The sequence below is a fragment of the Idiotropiscis lumnitzeri genome, chromosome 12 (assembly GCF_059441095.1).
Source record: "Idiotropiscis lumnitzeri isolate Australia: NSW breed Sydney's pygmy pipehorse chromosome 12, RoL_Ilum_1.0, whole genome shotgun sequence".
Lineage (NCBI taxonomy): Eukaryota > Metazoa > Chordata > Actinopteri > Syngnathiformes > Syngnathidae > Idiotropiscis > Idiotropiscis lumnitzeri.
The window spans coordinates 16,017,711-16,038,365 of NC_142402.1; the positions used below are offsets into that span (position 1 = coordinate 16,017,711).

Genomic DNA, 20,655 nt, shown 5'->3' on the forward strand with positions numbered 1-20,655 from the left:
TTGAAAGCTACATTAATGGTTTGTTGCATGGAACAGTGAATTCCATATTTCTCAATGCAAACAATAAAATAAAATAAAAATAATCAAATAAGCACAAGCACCATATAAAATGAAGGACTGATGTGCTCCGATTGTTCTGAACTCCTGCTTCCATGCTACTATTTGTCATACTGAGCAGAATCATGAGCAGAGGACCTTCCATAATGTGGACTAAACTTCCCCGAGCTGATGTGGAGTTGCAATAAAACAACCTCCTTCGTAGCGTGGCCTTGATACACACTGTCATATTATAAAGTGTGAAAGGCAAGTGCAAAGAAAAGAAATGTTTTTAATCAAATAAAACCAAGCTAGCTTTCAGGGGGCTGGGGGCTCTGAAGGGCCAGGGTTGAGGTTGCACTTTTGCCGAGCGCCATTTAAAATGCTTTACAGACGAGCATAAAACCTGCGTGACTTATTTGCCGGTGTGATGAATGAGGCCCAATATGGCGGGATGAGCCCTCGGAGGAACATTAATCAGAAGGTGTATAGCGCTTGCCATTAAGCCGTTCAAACGGGGATTATCACGGTTTCTTCCCTTTAAAGAATAACTCCCTCGCACCCACCTCGTCATACTAAACCACCACACCTGTGCCCATCCAGCCCCATCATGCCAGGCTGAACCGACGGAGGCATCACACATTTTGACAAGCTACAGTCAAAAGTTTGGATCTTCTAGTTGTCAGCCTGTTAAAATGCTGTAAAACGTCCAAAGTGGCTCGTTGTTGTTTCCGATCGGGGTTGTAATACGTTGGGGATTTTTCAATATTGTAAGCTTTTATTTGCTTTCGACTTTGGTTTTTGTATTTCAATTTGTTTTCATTGGCTTTTTGAAAAAGTATGTTCATTTTTATTAGTTTTTTTTTTTGTTAAAAATATTTCATCTTTGTTTAGTTTTTATTAGTTTTAGTTTTTTTTTCATATATATCTTGAATATTTGGCGAGTGCAATATAAGAAACAATGTCACCAAGTATTGCGTAATAACTGAAACTACAATTCTCAAACAACCTTTCTTCTTCTGGTCGGATGAACAGCAATATCAAAATTAATACATTTAAAATGAAAGCCAAAAGCTCATTTGCTGAAGATGAAAATGGAGAACATTTGTGCTATAATTAAAAAATAAGATTTATAAACCTGGGATGTAGTTTCAGGTAGTTTTTTTTTTTAAAAGGCATTTTTGTTTTTATTTCGTGAACAAAAAATGTCTTATTAATTTGAGCAATTTTGGCAGTTTTTGTTAACTATAATAATCTTGTTTCTAGTGCATACTGAGTTTTAATACCTCGATATATGGGTGTGATACAATTCAAATGAGCCTGTTGCAGTAAAAATAGTATTCCCCCTACAAAATTACATCAATTCACAAAAAAACACAAACACAAAGAAAATAAAAATCAAAAATTGCTATCAATAGATTTATTATGCAAGCTAAACGTCCATCTTCATAAATCAAGTCAAACGAGACGTCGGCCATTCCAACGGCAACATCTTGAAAACAATCTGCGGCGTGAATGGGACGACGTCTAAAACAGGCAGGTGCGTATAGCATGTCATCCATCAGAGTTTTAAGCGCGTGCGTCGACCGTAATTGCCTGCCAGAAGCCACAGGGCACCAAATGGGAGCGTCTCGTCTGCTCGCCTTCATCCAAAATCAATAAACGAGCCACCAGACGGGTTTGACGCCATTGTGCTCAGCGCTCCATTCTCGCCCTGCCTCTGAGTCACACCGCCTGCACAAAAACGCCGCCACCAACAAGGATGCTATTTATTTGGAGGCTCATGCATTATTCATGGCGTTGCGAGGGGCAGTAGATTGTGTTTTCTTAGTTGGGACTAACTTCATTTTTTTTTTCGCTCTTGGAAGATCTTTCGAGACAAAGTGGGATTTGGGCTCTTCACATGCAATCTTGCTTCATTTAACCACAATAAAAAGCGCCTTAAAAGTCAAAATGCTCCATTGTGTCATACAAACAATATTTTACAGGAACGTTTGCTATAAAATGACCATATTATCCAATGTCAACTAGAAATTAAAAACATAACTATGTTTTGCAACAAACAACATTTTACCATTAAACGGAAATGTTTCACAGTATTTTGCCACGAAAAAATTACATTTTGCCATCAAGTCAATATGCTTGGCAGTAAAAACCTGAAAACACGACATTGAGTTAAAACGCTATATTGTGAAAAGAAATTGAGGTCTATAAAAAAAATTACCAGTTGCCATGACAACGCCGTATATTACTTTAAGAAATGACAACTCTATACTTTGCGATTAAATACATTATATGTGACCATGAAAATGCTTTATTCTGCCATGAAAACATGGTAGTAACTATTAATAAAAAAAGTAAATATTTGTTTGAGTGTCATCTGAAGATTTGGAGCAGAGTTCCGACCTGAGGGCCCAACCAAATTTGGCCTTTTTCAAAACGATCAACATCAATGTCAAATGTATTTTTTTGTCTTCAGTACTTAATCAATTTTACAATTATTTGACAGAATTTTAGGCAGGATATCCAAATACCAAAATACTTGCGATGGTTTTGAGAAATGAACGTACAGATGTGCGTGTGAATTTTGGTGACGATTTCTAACAGTTTTCTGTATGCCACTCACGCAATATCCTTTTTGAATAGAATTTTACGACGGAGCAAACCGCCGGTGCAAATACATTTTGGTTTTGTTCTTTGTGAATTCGGCCAAATATCTCGCAATAAAAACTTCAAATTGGATGAACATGCTATATTTTGTAAAAATATATATATATTTTTTTAAAATGCGGTACCTTTGCGGGTTGGGCTCGTTGTGTTTGTCTCTCTCGTGTTTAATCATTCTGTAGCGGCCGATGCGCACGTCCGGTCTGGACACTTTCATCCCGTTCAGAGTGATCCTGCAACACACACGCGGCAGCAAACATTAGATAGCAATAAGGTGCAATAAGAAGCCCAAGTTATTGGACTGTGTCCTCTCCAGTACTCCTCCACTCTATTGCTCTCATGCAATTAACTCCTCTCTCGTCCACAGGAGAGGGCAACGGATATTCCCCATGAATCCAATCAAATTCGCCCGCGCAGACTGAATTTGGGCCGATTATTGGAGCCGTCTGAGAAGTGGATGGAGCATGCGGAGACATGCTGGACGGTCCAATCTGAATCAGACAATTAAAAGACGATCAAAGACAAATTGCAAAAGATAATAGCCTCGCATTAGATGCTTTACTTAAAGTGGTTTTTTTTTTTTACCTGAATGAAATTGTCTTTCTAGCCATTTCGGTCAGACACTTACACTTGAATTAATCATTCTTTTCTTTTCCTGCTCGGCCCCAATCATAATTTGGGTGTTTGTGTGCATCGACGTGACACTCGGTGATGACCCCGTGGGTGGGATATTCAAGTAGCAGGATGGACTACGGATCATTTCAGTGATTTCAATTTCATTTTGTGTCACAAGGGCGGATCAACGCGGTTGCAATCTATCATGAGCCATCTGTTTACCACGCCCGATTCAGATTCGGGTGAATTCCCATCAAATTGTTGGCCCAAGTATGACTGCCGGATCGACGATTTGAGCGTTGCCGGCAATTTTCGGGTTTCTTAAGATATATTTCCCATTTCGAGCTCATTTGTTCCTTTGCACTCCATGTTTAAAGCTCCTGTTATGTTGTGGGTCAATTTTAACTTTTAAAGTACCAAAAAAAAAAAAATAAATAAAAAAAAAAAAAATAAAAAAAAAATATTTAATGAAATATTAAACTGTCTTGTCACAAAAAAAGTTAGTTTCAACCTATTTCCATTTTTTAGTCATGACTCATAACCAGTCGAATGAGGGTTGATTTTGACACACAAAAAACCCCACAGAAAACAAGCTTTTTTTATGAAAATAAAATACAGTATTTTCGACACAAAAGTAACTTTTATGCTAATAATTCAAACATCTGAACAATGATTTTCTTCCATAAAATACCAACAGCAAAGAAAAAAATAAAAATAATGTATTTACAAATATTCATCAGTGTAACCATTTTACATTTGACAAGCTTTCGAAAATATTTGCACGCTATTTAGTAGTAGTAGTATTTAGTAGTGTGTGCATCGTGCCATTTATGTGCACGCGCGCGTAAGTCTGTACATCATCGCTTCTACTTCTTTTGTGACACTCTTTGTGGTAGATTTAACGTGACAACCTCACAAGTGACATTTCATGGTAATCGATGCAGAGCAGATGTTGGATAACATGGTCAGCCGCAAAGGGGTGAACTCGATCAACTTGTACAAAAACACACAAGATTGTATATTTAAAGTGTCGGAATGCAGCAGCTTGTCCAAAATGAGCTTTGAAGGACATATTCCCTATGCGTGCTCTTAGAAAGGCTTTTAAAGCAGCCAGCCATGACAAGGCGAGGGAGGGAGGTTGCGTGTGTGTGCGTGTGTGTGTGTGTTAGCGCTTAACGCGAGGCCACCCATAACCTTCACACACGGCAGCTTAAAGCAAGTTAGATTTATTGCCTTTTTAATGTCGCTCCAAATGCAAATGACAAACTTAGCCAGAATCTAAAAGCTTTACTTAAAAATAGGACAAGGAGACAGGATAGTGACAAGCACATCCTGATTTTTTTTTTTACCCCCCCCTCAGTCGCCGAGGGGGTTAAACAGTGATAAAAGGCACAGCTACGCCGATGATCTGCCGTCTCGCCGAGTTTATTCGACAAATTGAGCCTTTTACGCGACCGGCGGACACTCAAACAACCTCAAACGGACCCAAGGTTGAGCTTTCCTATAGCCGACCAATGTAATCACTTTCCCTGAAAGAAAACTATAAAATATGAATGGCGTACTGGATTGCAGTTACTGGAATAGCGTCACTCTGATTGTCATGCTACTTTAGTCTCCGATAATATTTGTGGACACCTTGTTTGGTGTTTGCATTTATGCTAACGTGGCTGTGCAAAGCATTGTGGCGTGAAAGTCAACATGTTTACCACTGTAGATTATATTTACCGCAATGGCTTGTGGAGTGTTACATAATACGGTGGACCGGCCATGACCCATAATCTTGTGTTAGCATCTTTGCTAATGTCATGGATTGTGGCTGGGGTGGGCAAACTTTTTGATTGGTGGGCCACAATGGGTTCTAAAATTTGACAGGAGGGGCCGGACCAGGAGCAGAGGGATGGAGTGTTTTGGTTACCTGACCTCAACGGAGAAAATAAATACATTTAATTTGAAATGAAAGTGAACAAAAGCTCTACAACAATTTACACATCTTTGAAAAAAAAACACAGTATTTAGAAAATAAAACATGAACAAGGTTTATTCATTTAATTTTTTTCAAGTTCGGCGGGTCGGATTAAAACGTTTAACGGGCCGCATGTGGCCCCCGGGCCGTAGTTTGCCCACACCTGGTTTGTGGCATGACTGTTGTTCAGTTGACTACGGTCGATTTTATTCACAACGGAGTCTTAAAATTAACATCTATGTACTTGAACGTTCCGTAATGTTTGTGGACTAAACAGGGCACATTCTTTTGTGTTTATAGAGTGGCGCCTTAAAATACTGGTGACACGACTTTTAAATTCTTCTAAATACGAGTCGTCGCTGAGCCAATTATTTTTGTTTTGACTTGTGAACAAAAAAAAAAAATGATATATGAGCACTGCATCAGTTTGGCATTATTGGTAGCATTGGTAGCTACCTAGCTACCTATTTAGCTATTAGCTAGCTAATGGTAGCTAACAAACAATTCAAGACGCAATACGGCCTAACGAAGAGCCTCAGTGTTACAGCAACAAATACGTGAACACCTGGATCAAAACCTGGCCATCAATTGTAACAATACTCAAAAGAAAATTATTTATCCTCTGCATTTACAATTTCATAAAATGCAATATTGTAGCGTGCTACACTGGGGAAAGATGAGTTGAGATGTGCCTTGAGTTACACACATGACATAAAACAAATTCAACTCGTAGCATAAAGCGCCACTGTAGTACTTGAAAAGCATAGTTTATCGAAGGATTTTTTTTTTCTTTTTTTTACGCTGAAGGAAGCTCACCTGTTGTAGATATCGTCATCCTCTCCTCCCCAGCCCCAGTACTCGTTCGGAAAGCCGTTGATCTTCAAGAACTGTTTTTTACTGAGGCCCGACACACCCCCGAAGTAACCCGCATAGGGCAGCCTGGAGCAGACCACAAAATATCGTGAGCAACAACCCGACTGATTTCATACGTGAAGTTCTCCATCAAAGCAGTTAGACAAGAACGAAAGAACGTTTTTTTCACCGGAAGCCAAACTTGTCCATGGCGATGGCGAAGTGTCGAGGCTGCTCGTAACAGTGGTACAGGTTGCGGTCGTCCATGGGGATCAGGTCCACATCGCTGAAAATGAAGCAATTGTAGTCGCCGTCCTTCAGCGCCTCCGCGTAGCCGACGTTCAGCAGCTTGGCGCGGTTGAACGTGTCCTCACCCAACTGTAAAAGAACGCAAATGCCCGCCATAAAGTTCATTCACGCTCATCATATTTTGCCAATTTAATTTCGTAACTATGCTACAAAGATTTTTGCGACTTCGCTCCATCCTCCATAGCAACGAAACAATCTCACCCAGCTACTGTATGCTACTTTCCGCCCCGCCGCGTAGCGATCGAGACATGATTTTGATTTATCTGTGCGATTACACTGTATGATCAGTTTAATTAGCAACCCGGTTAATCAGTATATAATCCTCACAGCTGGAGGATTTACCTTGTCGCCTGCGTTATTTACGCCCGGATGTGCCTAATCAATCCACATCTGCTTCTGACACCGTTATGTGTCTAGTAAATAACTGATCTCTGTTTCCATGCGGCAGAAGTTACGAGGCCGCGCCGTCGCCGAGTCGTGCCAAGCAATTAAGGTGAAAGGTACAGGTTGAGCATGGCTGCGCTGCCATATATAGTGCGCTGCTGCTCTGTATTTATTATCACCCAGTGGATGTGTGTATTGACCTCTGTTAAGCGGCTGCACTCGATTATGTTTTACACACTCAGCACAAAGTGTGTGCGCGTACGCTCGTGCGTAGTTTCATCCGCGAGCACAATGTATGCAACGCCATAAGGCTCAATCGCAATATAATATTTTTAGGATTAATCAAATCTAAATGAGTCATTTTAATTCTCATATGCCCAATCTCCGCAATGACAGCCGAAGCTTGAGGCTAATGGAAGCTCGAATAGCTTCATTTGCAAGCCCGAGTTATGTGAAATTTGAAATTTGACGCGGCATTGCTACTTTGAATTATGGTCCAAAGCGACATCCAACACAGCCACATTGAGAGATTATAACATGCTACATTGCTAAAACTTTATATGCAACGTAGCCACAGTGTCATTATCGTAGCATGCTACATGGCTAAATGCTACATAGCTACAAAGCTCTATCGTACAATTTATCGTACAAAAAAATGAACAAAAGCATTACAACAAAATATATGCCTTTGACTCACCGCAGTATTTAGAAAATAAAATATGAACAAGGTTTATTCATTTAATTTTTTTCAAGTTCGCCGGGCCGGATGAAAACGTTTCACGGGCCGCATCTGGCCCCCGGGCCGTAGTTTGACCACGCCTGCTCTAAAGCATTTGGAAATAGTCAGCAAGCACGTTAGCATCTGAATTAAATCCGCTTCACCCTTACAGGTCCCACCTTATTCATGTTCCCGTGTATCCAAGCTTTAATCAGTTGAAGGACTTAAATCTGTAAAGTTTATGGGCAAGTTTAAAGACAATTTAAGATTGAATATCTGTCAAAACATCGGCATGACAGCACCACAATACTAGCGTTTCAAACTGTCACAGAAATACTTGATGCGAGAGGAACGAGGCATTGCACTTATGCATGCATGACTGACACATACAGTTGGGCATATATACAGCATACTGTATATAGATGAGTGTTAAAATAATAAAAAAAACATTGGCCCATGCCCATGCGCTCTTCATATAAGCTCCTCCATCCCAGCATCGCTTGGGAAGCAGCAGGCTCATCAAAGCTTGATTAGATACTGTAGCCAACCGCCAACACACGCACACACACACACACACACGCATAACACACATCTCAATTAAAAGCTAGCTTTCCTCAATCCCTTTCGCCGTGCCATGTTTCGCACGGAGGAGCATGGCAGCGCTGGCGCAGGGCCAAGACAACTAATTGTTGTAATGACTTTCATAGCGCCGCACACAATCTCAAAGCGCAAGCGAAAAAGCCAGCGGTCGGTGGCGGCCAATTCAATAAAGGCGCGTGCCGACCTTTTGTGCAAAGACCGTAGCCTAATTTGTCGTCAGTAAATAAGGATGGCACGACGGTCATCCTAGATACTGTAGCAAGCTTGGATTTATTGCTCCAGAACGACACGTGGCTGTTGAAATAAAAGAGAAGGAAATGCGCATGTACATCATAATTAAAAAATTTTTTTTAAATAGTTGCATTATTTGATGAAGACATAAAATGTTCATTTATTAAAATTGTTTTTTTTTAATTATTCTGTCTTTTTATATTTATTATTTCTAAAATAATTGTATTATTATTCATACATTCACCCTTTCTTACGTTGATGCATTTATAATAATCTGCTTTAATTTCAGCAAATATGATGAATGCCTAAAAAGTACATATTGCAAGACTGTAGGTATACTTCTGAGTATGTAATAGATAAATAAGGGAAAAAAACATTTAATTCCCACCCGGTGTAATACCAGCGAGCAGGAATAAGAGCGTAAATCACACAGGAAGTATGTCAGAAAGCGAGCGAACATTAAGAGTGACGGAAGGGACCGAGGGGGGAGGACGGAAAGATGACGAGCGGTGACAAACGTTGCCGCAAAAAGACATGACAGGGAAGGTTGGCGGTGCCCTGCGGTGGTGGGGATGAAGCTTGGGGGGGGGGGGGGGGGTGCGCCATGTGTCAGTCAAAGAGAAAGCGCCGAGTCATGCAGAAAGGGACAAACAGTAGATGTATACTAGTAGACTGTATACTCGGGGAGCTGCCACCTGTCATCAGACACTCAAGAGGCATGAAGGGAGAAGACACAAACAGATGGTTGCCGTGGCTGCGGGCCTTCGACCTGCCGTGTGGAAACCGGGCTCAAGTTGTAGTCCACATGCAGGAGAAATGAACTAATAATGAAAAAAATATATATATATATATTAAAATTTATATCAAAATGACAATATATATATATATATATTATATTTTACAAATACAATACATTTTCAAAACATTTAGAAAATAATATTTAAATGGAAAATTAATTTAAAATATTTTTTCCATAGGATGTAATCAATTGAATAATATTCTTTACAATAATATGTTCAATGTCTAAACACAATATTTTAATCAATACTGTTTTTGTGGAATATGAATTAAGCAAAAAAAAAAAATATATATTTTTTAAACAATTAAAAAAAAAAAAGCACCCGTTTTTATCCCTTAGACGGGGGCGGCCATTTTGCCTCATACTGCCTCATGGCTCAGCTTACAAACATCACATGACCAAACTGAGAAAGTAGGTGAGCCGTGATTGGTCATTACCGGAGCCTTTGGCACTATGATGTCATTTTCAGTCGGCTATGTCACGAAGCTTCCATGATGATTGGGTGCTAGAATATGTTTGTTAAACACTGCACATGCATATGCAGTATGCACACACTCACTATCGCACCGAATGTCCCTCACATGACAAAACTTTAGAATTGCACAAGTTGAACTTTTTTATTCTTTTTCCTCCTCCTTATAGTGGACAGAATTATCTTTCTTCTGCTCCCGTCTCCTTATTATGTCAGGAAACACACACACACGCACACACACGGACGGACAGACGCACAGTCCGGGTTTCACACCGCGTGTCCCTCAGACCTGCTGCAGCTCGATACAGCGAGGTGACTCATCCCTCCTCATTTTCCATCACGACCAATATGGGACACCATCTGCCTCACGCCTTAATGTTGGAGCCTTCTCCAATCTCGCCGTCACTTTGAGATATTGCCTCTGTGTGTCGAAAATATGTGCAGGGACAGACTGGGAAAAGTTGCAAAACTTCCTTTTCCAAGATGTATGTGAGAATGCTGAAAGAGAAAGGACGCATTGGACAGGAACGCAACATGTTCTTTGCCAGAAGACGACGCCGGCGTCACCATGTGTGAACCAGTGATAGCGCACATGAACGTTTTTTCTTCGATCATAACATTTTAAAGATCAAGAGTAACCAAAATCGAAATCAAGATTTGAATTTTGATGATTTAATCGTCCAGCCTTAGCATTCATTGTTAGATTAAAATAAAAGCAACAATTACACTGAAAATAACGGCGCAACGGATCACATAAAACAGTTCGGATTGGATCATGGATTTGGAGTCGCAGATCGGATCATTTACAGATGAGCAAAAAGAAAAAAAATAAATAAATAAAATCAAAGAACTTGTCTTCATTCAATTTATAAGATGCGTTTGCCCATAAAAAAAATGTAAATTAAAATCAACTCCTAATGTTTAAAATGGCTATTCAAGATTTAAGAGGGCAATTTAAGGCAGGAAACATTCTTATTTTATATGTGTAAAGTGTATAAAATTACAACGTATCCTGCCAGACATTTTGAGCTGAATGTTTTCTTAAAATTATTTAATGAGTGCTTTTAAAAAAATAAATGAAGACAACATTCTTTTTAGATTGTGTTTTTTTTGGGTTTTTTTTTAAATCACATTCGATTCCTTTAAAAATATAGAGGACGTTGGTCAACTGGTTTTGGAGCAGATTTGCGGATGCAAAAAAAAAAATCTACCTATAAGAGGTAAGCCAAATATTACTCAAACAGAATCACACTTACTTCCATGAAAAAAGTAAGCTCACAGCCTTGGTTAAAGTAAAAATAAATAATTATATCCTTTTCCTTTTACAGTTTACAAACTGGCCATGGTGATAATCTCAGATCAATTTAATTTTTTGTGACTTTTCTTTGGACTATACAGAGTCGATTTTTTTTTTTTTTTACAGCTGGGTGACATGGCGCCAGCGCATGACACAGTCCAGACTTTGTTTTTCTACAGCTTTTCAAGCGGCGCCCGGTTTAATCGTGCCATCATCGGGATTCACAAAGAGCACAAGGACACAGTGACAGTTGCCGTCCAAGGAGGATTTGGCAATTAGCCTGTTGCACGGACAGCAAGGGAGTTGTTAAAAGTTTTAGCGACTATGTTCACAGTAAAAGATGCAATGAATCCCAATCAGCTGAACTAATTAAAATTTCATCAAATGGCAATCGGCTGCAATCAATGGGGAGCTCAACGCCACCTTTCGGTGTTCTTCCGTGTTCAGTTGAAGTCAACGAAATGAGCACGCCGAGGGGTTGGAAAGCCCAACATTATCCCGCATGCACTTTTACTGCCTTCAGCCGAATCCCCTTCTGAGTGAACGATGTGCTCTTACGACGACGAGGGAAGGCCAAAGGGCTCGTAAACGGAGGCGAGCCGGAGGATGCCGTTTAGCGGGAATATGGCAGGCGATATGAAGCATGCACCAGGATGATTAAGTTTTACATGCAATGCTAGTGCCGTGCAGATGCTGCTAAACGTGTTTTTTTTTTTTTTGGGGGGGGGGGGGGGGGGCTATAGTGGAGTCCGCGCTGGACTTTGATGTGTTACTTTCCCTCATTTCTAGTCATTGTAAGTATCATAGATAACAGAGAAAGTAGTAAATTATATAAAAGTATTTTATCATACATTATAAAAGAATTTCATAAAATCTTTTTTTTTTAATTCCATGAAAGACATCCCTAGATTTTTTTTCTGATAAAAAAAAAGCTATAAGAGTAATAAAATAAAGACAATAACAATAATACAAAATGAACAGTTATCGCAATAAAAATGAACACTAGAGGTTAAAAATACATAAATTTTTCCCAAAAAAGTAAAGAATATCTGCTTATAATGATGACTAAAAAATGATACAAATAATAGCATTTGAAATTGGAATCAATAATCAAATCCCTTAAATCACAAAATTGTCCATGGCTTCTAAATTTGACAGAATATTTGGCGCTTTAGTGCCTTTTGACGACATCGACGTGACGCATGATGCAAACGCCAGCTATGTGCAATTAGCCTCCCGCTGGAAACACAGCAGATGCTGAACATAATGTTCCGACAGCAAGGCACTCACAGCGCCGACTGCCATTGTTGTTATGACAATCTCACACTTTACGAAGGCTACATATAATTAAGATGGATGAGATGCTGTGATGGGAGATTACAAACTGCATGAAAAGACCTCGTTCTTGCTTTGTAAAGCCAAAATGAGCAGACAATAGAATATAAACCAACAGTGGTGGTGAACACTCGCATGAAGAAAATGTAACATTCTACAGTCAAAATAATACAAAGCAACGAGATGATGGTACGAACGGCGATTTGCAATAAGGATATTGCAATTTTGTGACGTAAGCCATCAGGCCAAGACACTCATCGCCTCACCTCAAAGCGAAGTTGCAAGTCATTTCTACACATTCCAGTTTTTTTTATTTATTTATCGGTGCGATATAATGCTATTACACTTCACACCTGTAGGGGGAGTAAAATCCATTTTTGCATACTTCCCACCTCCTCATTTAAACGTTAGGCAGGCCCCTTCTCTGTTTGTCTTTAAACAGTTTTATTTTATTTTAGGAGTCCTGCAATTTTCTCAAAAGGACTGCTTGGAATTAAAAATGCGGACTTAAGGTTACATTTTGACACTTTTTCTGAGCATCCTCTCATGACCTGGCCCACTCAATTTTGTCAATCAGTTTAACAGTTCATATTTTTTTTTTGAGCTTCCTAGCGAGGAATTGAAGATAATTCTTTTAATCTAAGAAGTCTATCAGGAAAAGTCATGACTGTGGGGCTATTATGTCGTGCACGCAGTCGTGATGCGATAAATGCCACAAGAACGGCAAAACACTCATCCGGCACGACGGCTTCGCCGTAACTAATAGAATCAACCTAGTGGGAGTGTTTAATGTCAAAGCTGAAGCACAGCAGCGGACCTCCGTCAGTCTTATCTGACCGGCCTTGGGGAGCCGTTCAAAGCCGACTGAACACAAAAAAACGCTGTGAGGTTTGGCATTTCACAACCACAACTTTAATGGAGACGGTGGGAAATATCCTGCAGGGGTGAAGTTCAGTCAATTGAGCAAATTCTGGGCTTGAACTCCAGCTGTTGGAAGCAACATTGGAGCGTTGCCAACGTTGGGAAAAGACCAGAGGGTTGAGCTGGAGGTGTGGGAAAACAAAGTCAGGCACGGAATTTGCCAGAACACATCACGAAGGACGTACATCATTCTGCATGCCAAATGACACCATCCACCTCCGAAAGTATTGGAACAATAAGGCCGTTTGTCTATTAGCAGTTCTTCTTTTCTTTAGAACATCACAAATAATAATAAATCTTTATTTATTTTTTTTATTTATAAATTTTTATTTTTATTTTTATCAGGGTCAATGCAGTCAAACATAGATACAGGACAAGCTTGCATCTGATGTGAGGCATTTGGAGGAAATAGCTAATGCTAATTCTCAACTCCAGTCCCTCGTTGGGCTCTTTCACATCATAGCAGTACAATATAAGATAGAAAAAAAAATGCATCAATAAAAAAATTTTAAAAAAAAATCAATAATCAATGGTTGTATTGGCTATGAATCTCTTCTGACCACTTCACAATTCTTTTATTTATTTATTTATATGTAAGCCCAAATCTGTAATGGCGCTACTTATTGTTTGAATGCAATAAGACGCACAACCTGGGCAGCAAAATATGCACACCACACTGATTTTTGCCCACGTGAAAAATGCATACGATGGGCAAAAAACATGGGCAAACTACGGCCCGGGGGCCACATGCGGCCCATTGAAAGTTTTAATCAGGCCTGTTGAACTTGAAAAAATTAAACAAGTAAACCTTGTTCATGTTTTATTTTGACTGTAATTCTGATGTGTCCCCACTAGGAGGCGCAATCTAAGACATTTTTGCCCATTGCTGATCTAGCCTCTCAAAAAACAAACTTCACTGTTTGTAGACCATTCAGATTATATAATCTCAGTATCGCGAATCATGATTCACAGAGATTAGGTTTACATTTTGCCGTGAATTTTGTCCTTATGGGCTCTGCTTCAATTTCATTGATCGGACAACATGATGCAGATGAATCTTTTTTAAGGCCCTCAAAGCTCTTCACACTTCTGTCACATACACCTACTGATGACATACCATCAGGAGCAACTCGGGGTTCAGTATCTTGCTCAAGGATATGGTCACAATGGCCGGGAAACAAACTCACAACTTCTAGATTTTCCAACAATCAAAAACCAGCAAATGCAAAGAAGGCCTGAAAGAGCATTTGTGTTGTAATGGCACAATTTTCTTCTTGAATGCCTTTCATGAAAAAAAAAAAAATAAAATAAATCACACTTTGGCCAGCACGGAAGAGTCGCACAGGTCTTGCGTGTTTATTACCAAAGAGAACATCAATCTTGGAAAACACATTTACAGACATTTAGCATACAAAACGACAGTTAAATGCTCCTTTTTCCGCCCTCTTCACCACGCATTGTTATTAATTCAATAAAAGCTTTGCAGCGTATGGACATGATTAATTTGGCCGCTTGGAGAGCTTTATAGCGGTCACGGCATTGGTCGCTGAAATGTTTACCCATGGCCAAAACTGAGTATTTGTTCAACTACACAACATAAATCATGTTTTGTAAGAACTAATTGCTTGTTTTCCGTAAGGCGGACATTCAACAAACCATTTTTTTTTTCCCAATTAAAGTGCTTACAAACAAGCTTGCATGTATTCACGTTTCTGAAACTCCTGCTTGAGAGATCCTGGAAGACACTTGCCCCTCTTCATACTCGGGCAGTAATGGTTGACGCTTGACCAAAAAGACCACATTAGCATTTCAATTTAAATTGGAATTATCGTTTAAATTGGATTTACTGTAAAGGGGCAACACGTCTTTTGACAAAGCAGTACTTAAGTCATAATTCCAAAACAACGATTAGACCATAAACATAAAACAATCAAATAAAAAAAAAATGTAAGCACAGTGGTAGCTGAGCGTACCTTTGTACGTCGTGGACCACACATTTTCACACCGCTGTAATAACTAATTCATTACACAATGTTTGTAACCATAAAGCCTCATAGTCCAGGCCCTGTCTGGAACTGAGGATGCCGTGTACTTTCAAACCCTCTGATGAACTCCAAATCAACCACATCACTCTCCCCAAAAAAAAAAAAAAGTAGACACTAAAGTATGAATAACAGAATCTCAGGAACAAGAGCCAGAGCGAGGCATCCGTTACACAGCCAGAGTTGTCTTAAGAGGGACCTCTTCCTGCCACACAATTCTTGTTTTGTTTTTTTGTAGAACAAGAGTAACATCAAAACATTCAAAACACATCAGCTGAATTGATATGCCTCATTCCCAAAGACAATATTTAAAAAGATGGGGTGTTTTGTATCGCTACTGATATCCTTGTGCTCAAAAGTTATTGCAGACGACTGCGATAGATAAAACAAGCTGGAGGTCAAGGATGATCTTATCAAATTACCTCGCTGTATTATTTAACACATCCAAATCCATCATCTGTGCCCTTGTTTGAAAAAGCAATGCCTCTAACGTTTAAAGACGGTCTAACCGCGGCTAGTGCTAGCGGCTAATGATAGCGGCAATCCTGAAATACGCTAGCAGCTAAAGTTAATGGTGGAACTGTAATACTCACTGGCAGTGAAATACTGCACAACCACTATCAAACTGCCACTGAAGTGCCCTATCTTACAGCTAAAAACTAACCAATCAACCTGACGCTAGTGCTAACAGGTAATGATAGCACTAAATACTCTGTCTCACAGCTAACGACTAGCTAACCAGTTAACTTGCTGCCGGCCTTATCAGCAAACAATAGCAGTGGCACTATAATGAATAAAACTACAATGACAATAAAGGGATTTCTATTCTATTCTATTTCTATTTTCTAATAAGTCTCACGATTAATAACGCGTTAGCAAGTCTACTTGGAACTAGTGTTAGCTGCTAATGTAAGCAACATCATATGAAATACTCCGTTTCACAGCTAACGCAATATGGTGGCAATCTCGCGACTAATGACGTGCTGGTAATCCACCTGTGGCGAGCGATAGCCGTTTCAGCGCTAATAGTGAACCTGCGTTTAGCACAATCAGCTAACCTCAAGGGCGGCACTGAAATTCTATGCTAAGTAACTGCGAACAGCTAAACAAAGACGCTCATTGTATACTGACTCAAAAGCTTGTGTCTGAGGAAATGACACTCGTCCATTAAACAGGCGGAAATGAAGGTCACATGATGTCCCGCTTATCCCCACTTTGCTTTGGAATCACATCTCAAAGCCTTCAGGAGAGACTGGCAATAAGCGGGTGACCTTTTTTTCCGAAGCAATTACAATTATTTTCCCCCGCTTTACAAAATGATCCCCACTGGTAATCTCAAACATTGCTGACAATATCATAACGTACATTTATTTGGTTATTTATGACAGCTCTGGAATAAATTAAATGCAGACAGAATGAAACAAAGAGCCACATCTCAACTAATAATATAAATAAAGGTACCCATGCTGTGGAATTTGAAGAAAAATGCGTGAGTGATGAAGCACCAGTAGACGCTGAAAGGTTTTGAAGGTTGGCAGCAGCACTGAACTCAATCTTAGCTCCTGGACAGAAATCTGCAAGGATGCTATCCCATCTACCTGCGTCTACACTCAGCAGCTAACATACGCGCAATGGTGCTCGTATACTCCATTATCTCTCAGTTAACAATTCCCCTAAAAGTTTACCTGTGGGTGGCGCTAACATTATGTAATACCGCCGATGACCTTCATTTCACAGACTAACCGCCCAACCTGTTACTCCCGGAACCGAGGTCTAGTGAGGTATGCTGTCTTTCAAGGCACACTTTAAAGCAGGGGTGGGCAAACTATTTGATTGGTGGGCCACAATGGGTTCTAAAATTTGACAGAGGGGTCAAATCAGGGGCAGATGGATGGAGTGTTTTGGTAACCTCACCTCATCGGAGAAAAAAAAATTAATTTTAAATAAAAATTAACAAAAGGATTACAAGAAAATATGTGTCTTTGACACACCACAGTATTTAGAAAATACAATATTAACAAGGTTTATTCATTTAATTTTTTTTCAAGTTCGGCGGGCCGGATTAAAACGTTTAAAGAGCCACTTGTGGCCCTGGGGCCGTAGTTTGCCCACACCTCCTTTAAAGGCACTATATGGCAAAGACAAAATAGTTTTCACTCAAAAACTCTCTTTATATATATATATTCAATTTTAATCGGAAGAGTGAATCTAGTTTGCATGTAAATTTTTAACAGTTCGTTTTGGACTAATACTTACTATTGTCTTAACAATTCTTTCTGTTGTCCAACATGGACTGTCCGAAATGCTACATCTTCTTGTCAGAATTTAAATAATAGCAGTAAATCACAATATTCTGCTAAATTTTTTGAGTTTCATGAGAAAATGACACCTGGCAAATAAGGTGTCATTCACAGACGGTGGAATTAATCGAAATTCAATTACGATTATATTTATTACATTTAACAATTATAAAATTGGCATAATCGTAAAAAAATATTATTATATATGGTATTATTATTATTATTATTATATATAACTGTTAAAATAGTATTCATTTTATAATTAATAATCTCATATTAAAGTTCGTACACTTGAGTTTAATCTACGAGCGTTGTATTGAAATTGTTTATTTCAATGTTCTATGGCTATTTAGAAGTGGATAGCAAGTAAATTCTTTTACAAGGAAACCATACTCGAAATTATGGTATCCCAAATTCAGACTGCTGAAAATGGTCACAAATCAAGCCTAAAATCACTGCTGTCTCATTTTGCAGGCGTATTTTTTATTTTTTTTTTACTACTGACATCCATTTTAAGTACGGCGTTATGAATTAAATGCCAATATTTTTGTCATTCAAGTGCTCCTTTAACACTTCCACTATACATTGTATCTTGGTGTTCACTCCTAACGAAATGATTTGAAAGTTTTTTTAGGGGAGCGAGAAGGTCAAATTATAAATGCCTCAAATCTCTTTTCACTGGCAGCAAGACACTTCTCTTGCATCGCAGACTCAAAGGTTAGAAAAAGAACAAATTCCACCGTGTATTTTCTTTGTCGGGCGGATGAAGAGAAAGAGGAAAATCAATATCCTCTTCTATGGTGTACTGCACAAACGCCTCAATTTTCTTCCCAAACATTTGTTAAACATTTAATTATCTCTGAATGTGGCAGTGAGGAGCGAGTAGATAAGGAAAATAATGACTCTTCTAATTAAAAAGGCTTTGCTTTCATTAGCATTTGAATGAAAAATATGCTAACATCAGATGGGAAAGATAAACCGGTGCATGATTTGAAACTGATATGCTGATTTAACAACTACAAATGTTTCTTTTTCGTGTCATCAAATTCAACAAATTCCTTTGCTTCAAATGCTATTTATAATTCAGGGAGGGGGGGGTGCGATGCTGAGTGGGCATGTGTGACACTGAGGAACAAGCTTTTTTCTCCGCTGTACTACAATAAAGTGTAATTGCACATCCACTCCAGTAGTTGGCAGTATTGTGTGTTCACAAGTACCCAGTCGTTCCAATTACAAAGAGACTAGCGTTCCGAGGAGGCACATACTCAAATACGTTCTTATCAACTTCACGAGTCGATACTCTGCGTTCTTGACATTGAGAAAAAAAACGTTAACTATCCACCGCGCAGGTGAAACCGCGAATGAGCGCGCCACCCATCCGTCAGCCCGCAGGATTCCTGGTTAGCTCGTGAGCGAGCTGGCTAGCGCCATGACAACCCTGAAAGATTGGCTTGATTTGTCATGATTTTGAAGCCTCATTTTAAATACTTGGCGATATTCCACAATCAACTGAGGAAATCAAAATCACACTATCGTGCATATGGCAAAATGAAAACAACCATCGTATTAACTCATTCGTTACCATTGACGGAAATAGACGTACTTTCATTTTACCGGGGCTGGCAGTGCATGAGTTAAGTATTAAAGAGGAGAGTTGAAAAACAATAACATAAAGGGAATAACTATTTCTCGTATCCTTGCAATGGTCAACCACAGCGGCCAATTCAAATTTGCCGCAGCTGCAAAGGTTGGACGGCCCAGATCAATAAATATAAATATATGAAGGCCAGATCAAAGTAAATCTCTCATCTAACGCAGTTTGGCTCTCTCTCACCTGTCTCCCTCTGTTTCTGGGCTCTTCTCCAATTCACATGATGGCCAAAAAAAACAACCAAACAAACAAACAACCTCTGTGTAGTCAGCCCGGTTACAGGGCACGACTGTCCCTCTGCAATATCTACTCATGATACTTTGCCAACATTTCCACACAAATACAATAGGGTACTTTATCACCCGGTTGACATGTTTCAGATTCAACAAACAACAATAAGCGAAACAACCTTTGAGGACAAAATAAACTCGACGGGGATAGGAGACCATTTGGCACATCTACAGCTTCCCGAGAAAGAGAACAGCAGCGTATCGAGAGCAGACACAGCGGGGCAAGTGGAACCAAAAAGGTCCGTTCCGCGGGGAAGTGATTAAAGGCGCAGCGCAACGTCTCGGCCAGGAGAGCACGGACACAGTAGCCATCGTTGCTCGAAGCCAACCCTGACATCTTGGCTCATAAGCATGTCTTGTCTATTAATAAATACACATTATTTTTACTATTAATATTATTTGTATTATATTATTGGGAAAATTTGTAAGTATTGAATGTAATCGTGATATCATGAATTGGTAGTATTATTAATTTATTCAATTATTTTCTTAACACCTATTGTATGCATGAAAACAACCAATATACATAGATAAAACATATTTCAATTAAGAATACATTTTATATAAATATATAGGCTGTTTGTACTGTAACATAACTAATGAGAATTTTGTCATCCATTAATTTTTTTGTTTAACAAAAAATCAGCAGTGACAGCAGTAGCAGTGCAATTAACACAAATTAAATTTTTTTTAATAATTAAGAATGACAAAATTTTAATAATTTAATACGTTATTTAAAAAAATGCCAAGAAATTTTGCATGCTACAATATTAAGTACCTTAAAAAAATATACATTAAATAAGTAATTCATACCCATGGATTATATATCAACAATTGACCAAATCAAAACTATTTAGACAATTTGAACACATATTTAAATATAATTACAAAATAAATACGAGTATCTACTTTGTATTCTTTTTAAGGGTAACTCACACAATACGGCAAAGGCATTGGAGGCCATAATCAGTTTATTTTTTTTTTTTCACAATTTCCTCTTTCAACTTTTAGGTATCACAGCGTGACGACAGGGCAGGCGGAACCAAAAGGTTTGTTCCACAAGAGGAGAGATGAAAAGGAACAGGAAGTGAAACTAGCTCAGATGGCGAGAGTATAGTTTAAGACTGAAACACACACGCAGACGCACACACCATCCATCCCCAGCAGTATAAA

The 20,655-nt window shown here is 39.0% G+C and overlaps 1 protein-coding gene across 3 annotated transcripts in view; it reads right to left on the reverse strand.

The window, feature by feature from the left end:
- The window catches only part of b4galt2 (beta-1,4-galactosyltransferase 2), a 62,950-nt gene that overhangs the window by 2,502 nt on the left and 39,793 nt on the right, over window positions 1–20,655 (reverse strand). For 2 of the 3 annotated variants that reach the window (XM_088310998.1, XM_088310999.1), the window contains 3 exons: window positions 6,324–6,511; window positions 6,098–6,220; window positions 2,832–2,936 (listed from right to left, as the gene is read on the reverse strand). In XM_088310998.1, the coding sequence (XP_088167124.1) occupies window positions 2,832–2,936; window positions 6,098–6,220; window positions 6,324–6,511 (416 nt within the window). Of the gene's footprint in view, window positions 1–1,285; window positions 1,771–2,831; window positions 2,937–6,097; window positions 6,221–6,323; window positions 6,512–20,655 lie in introns of those variants that run through there. The other variant, XM_088311001.1, reaches the window with a different exon arrangement.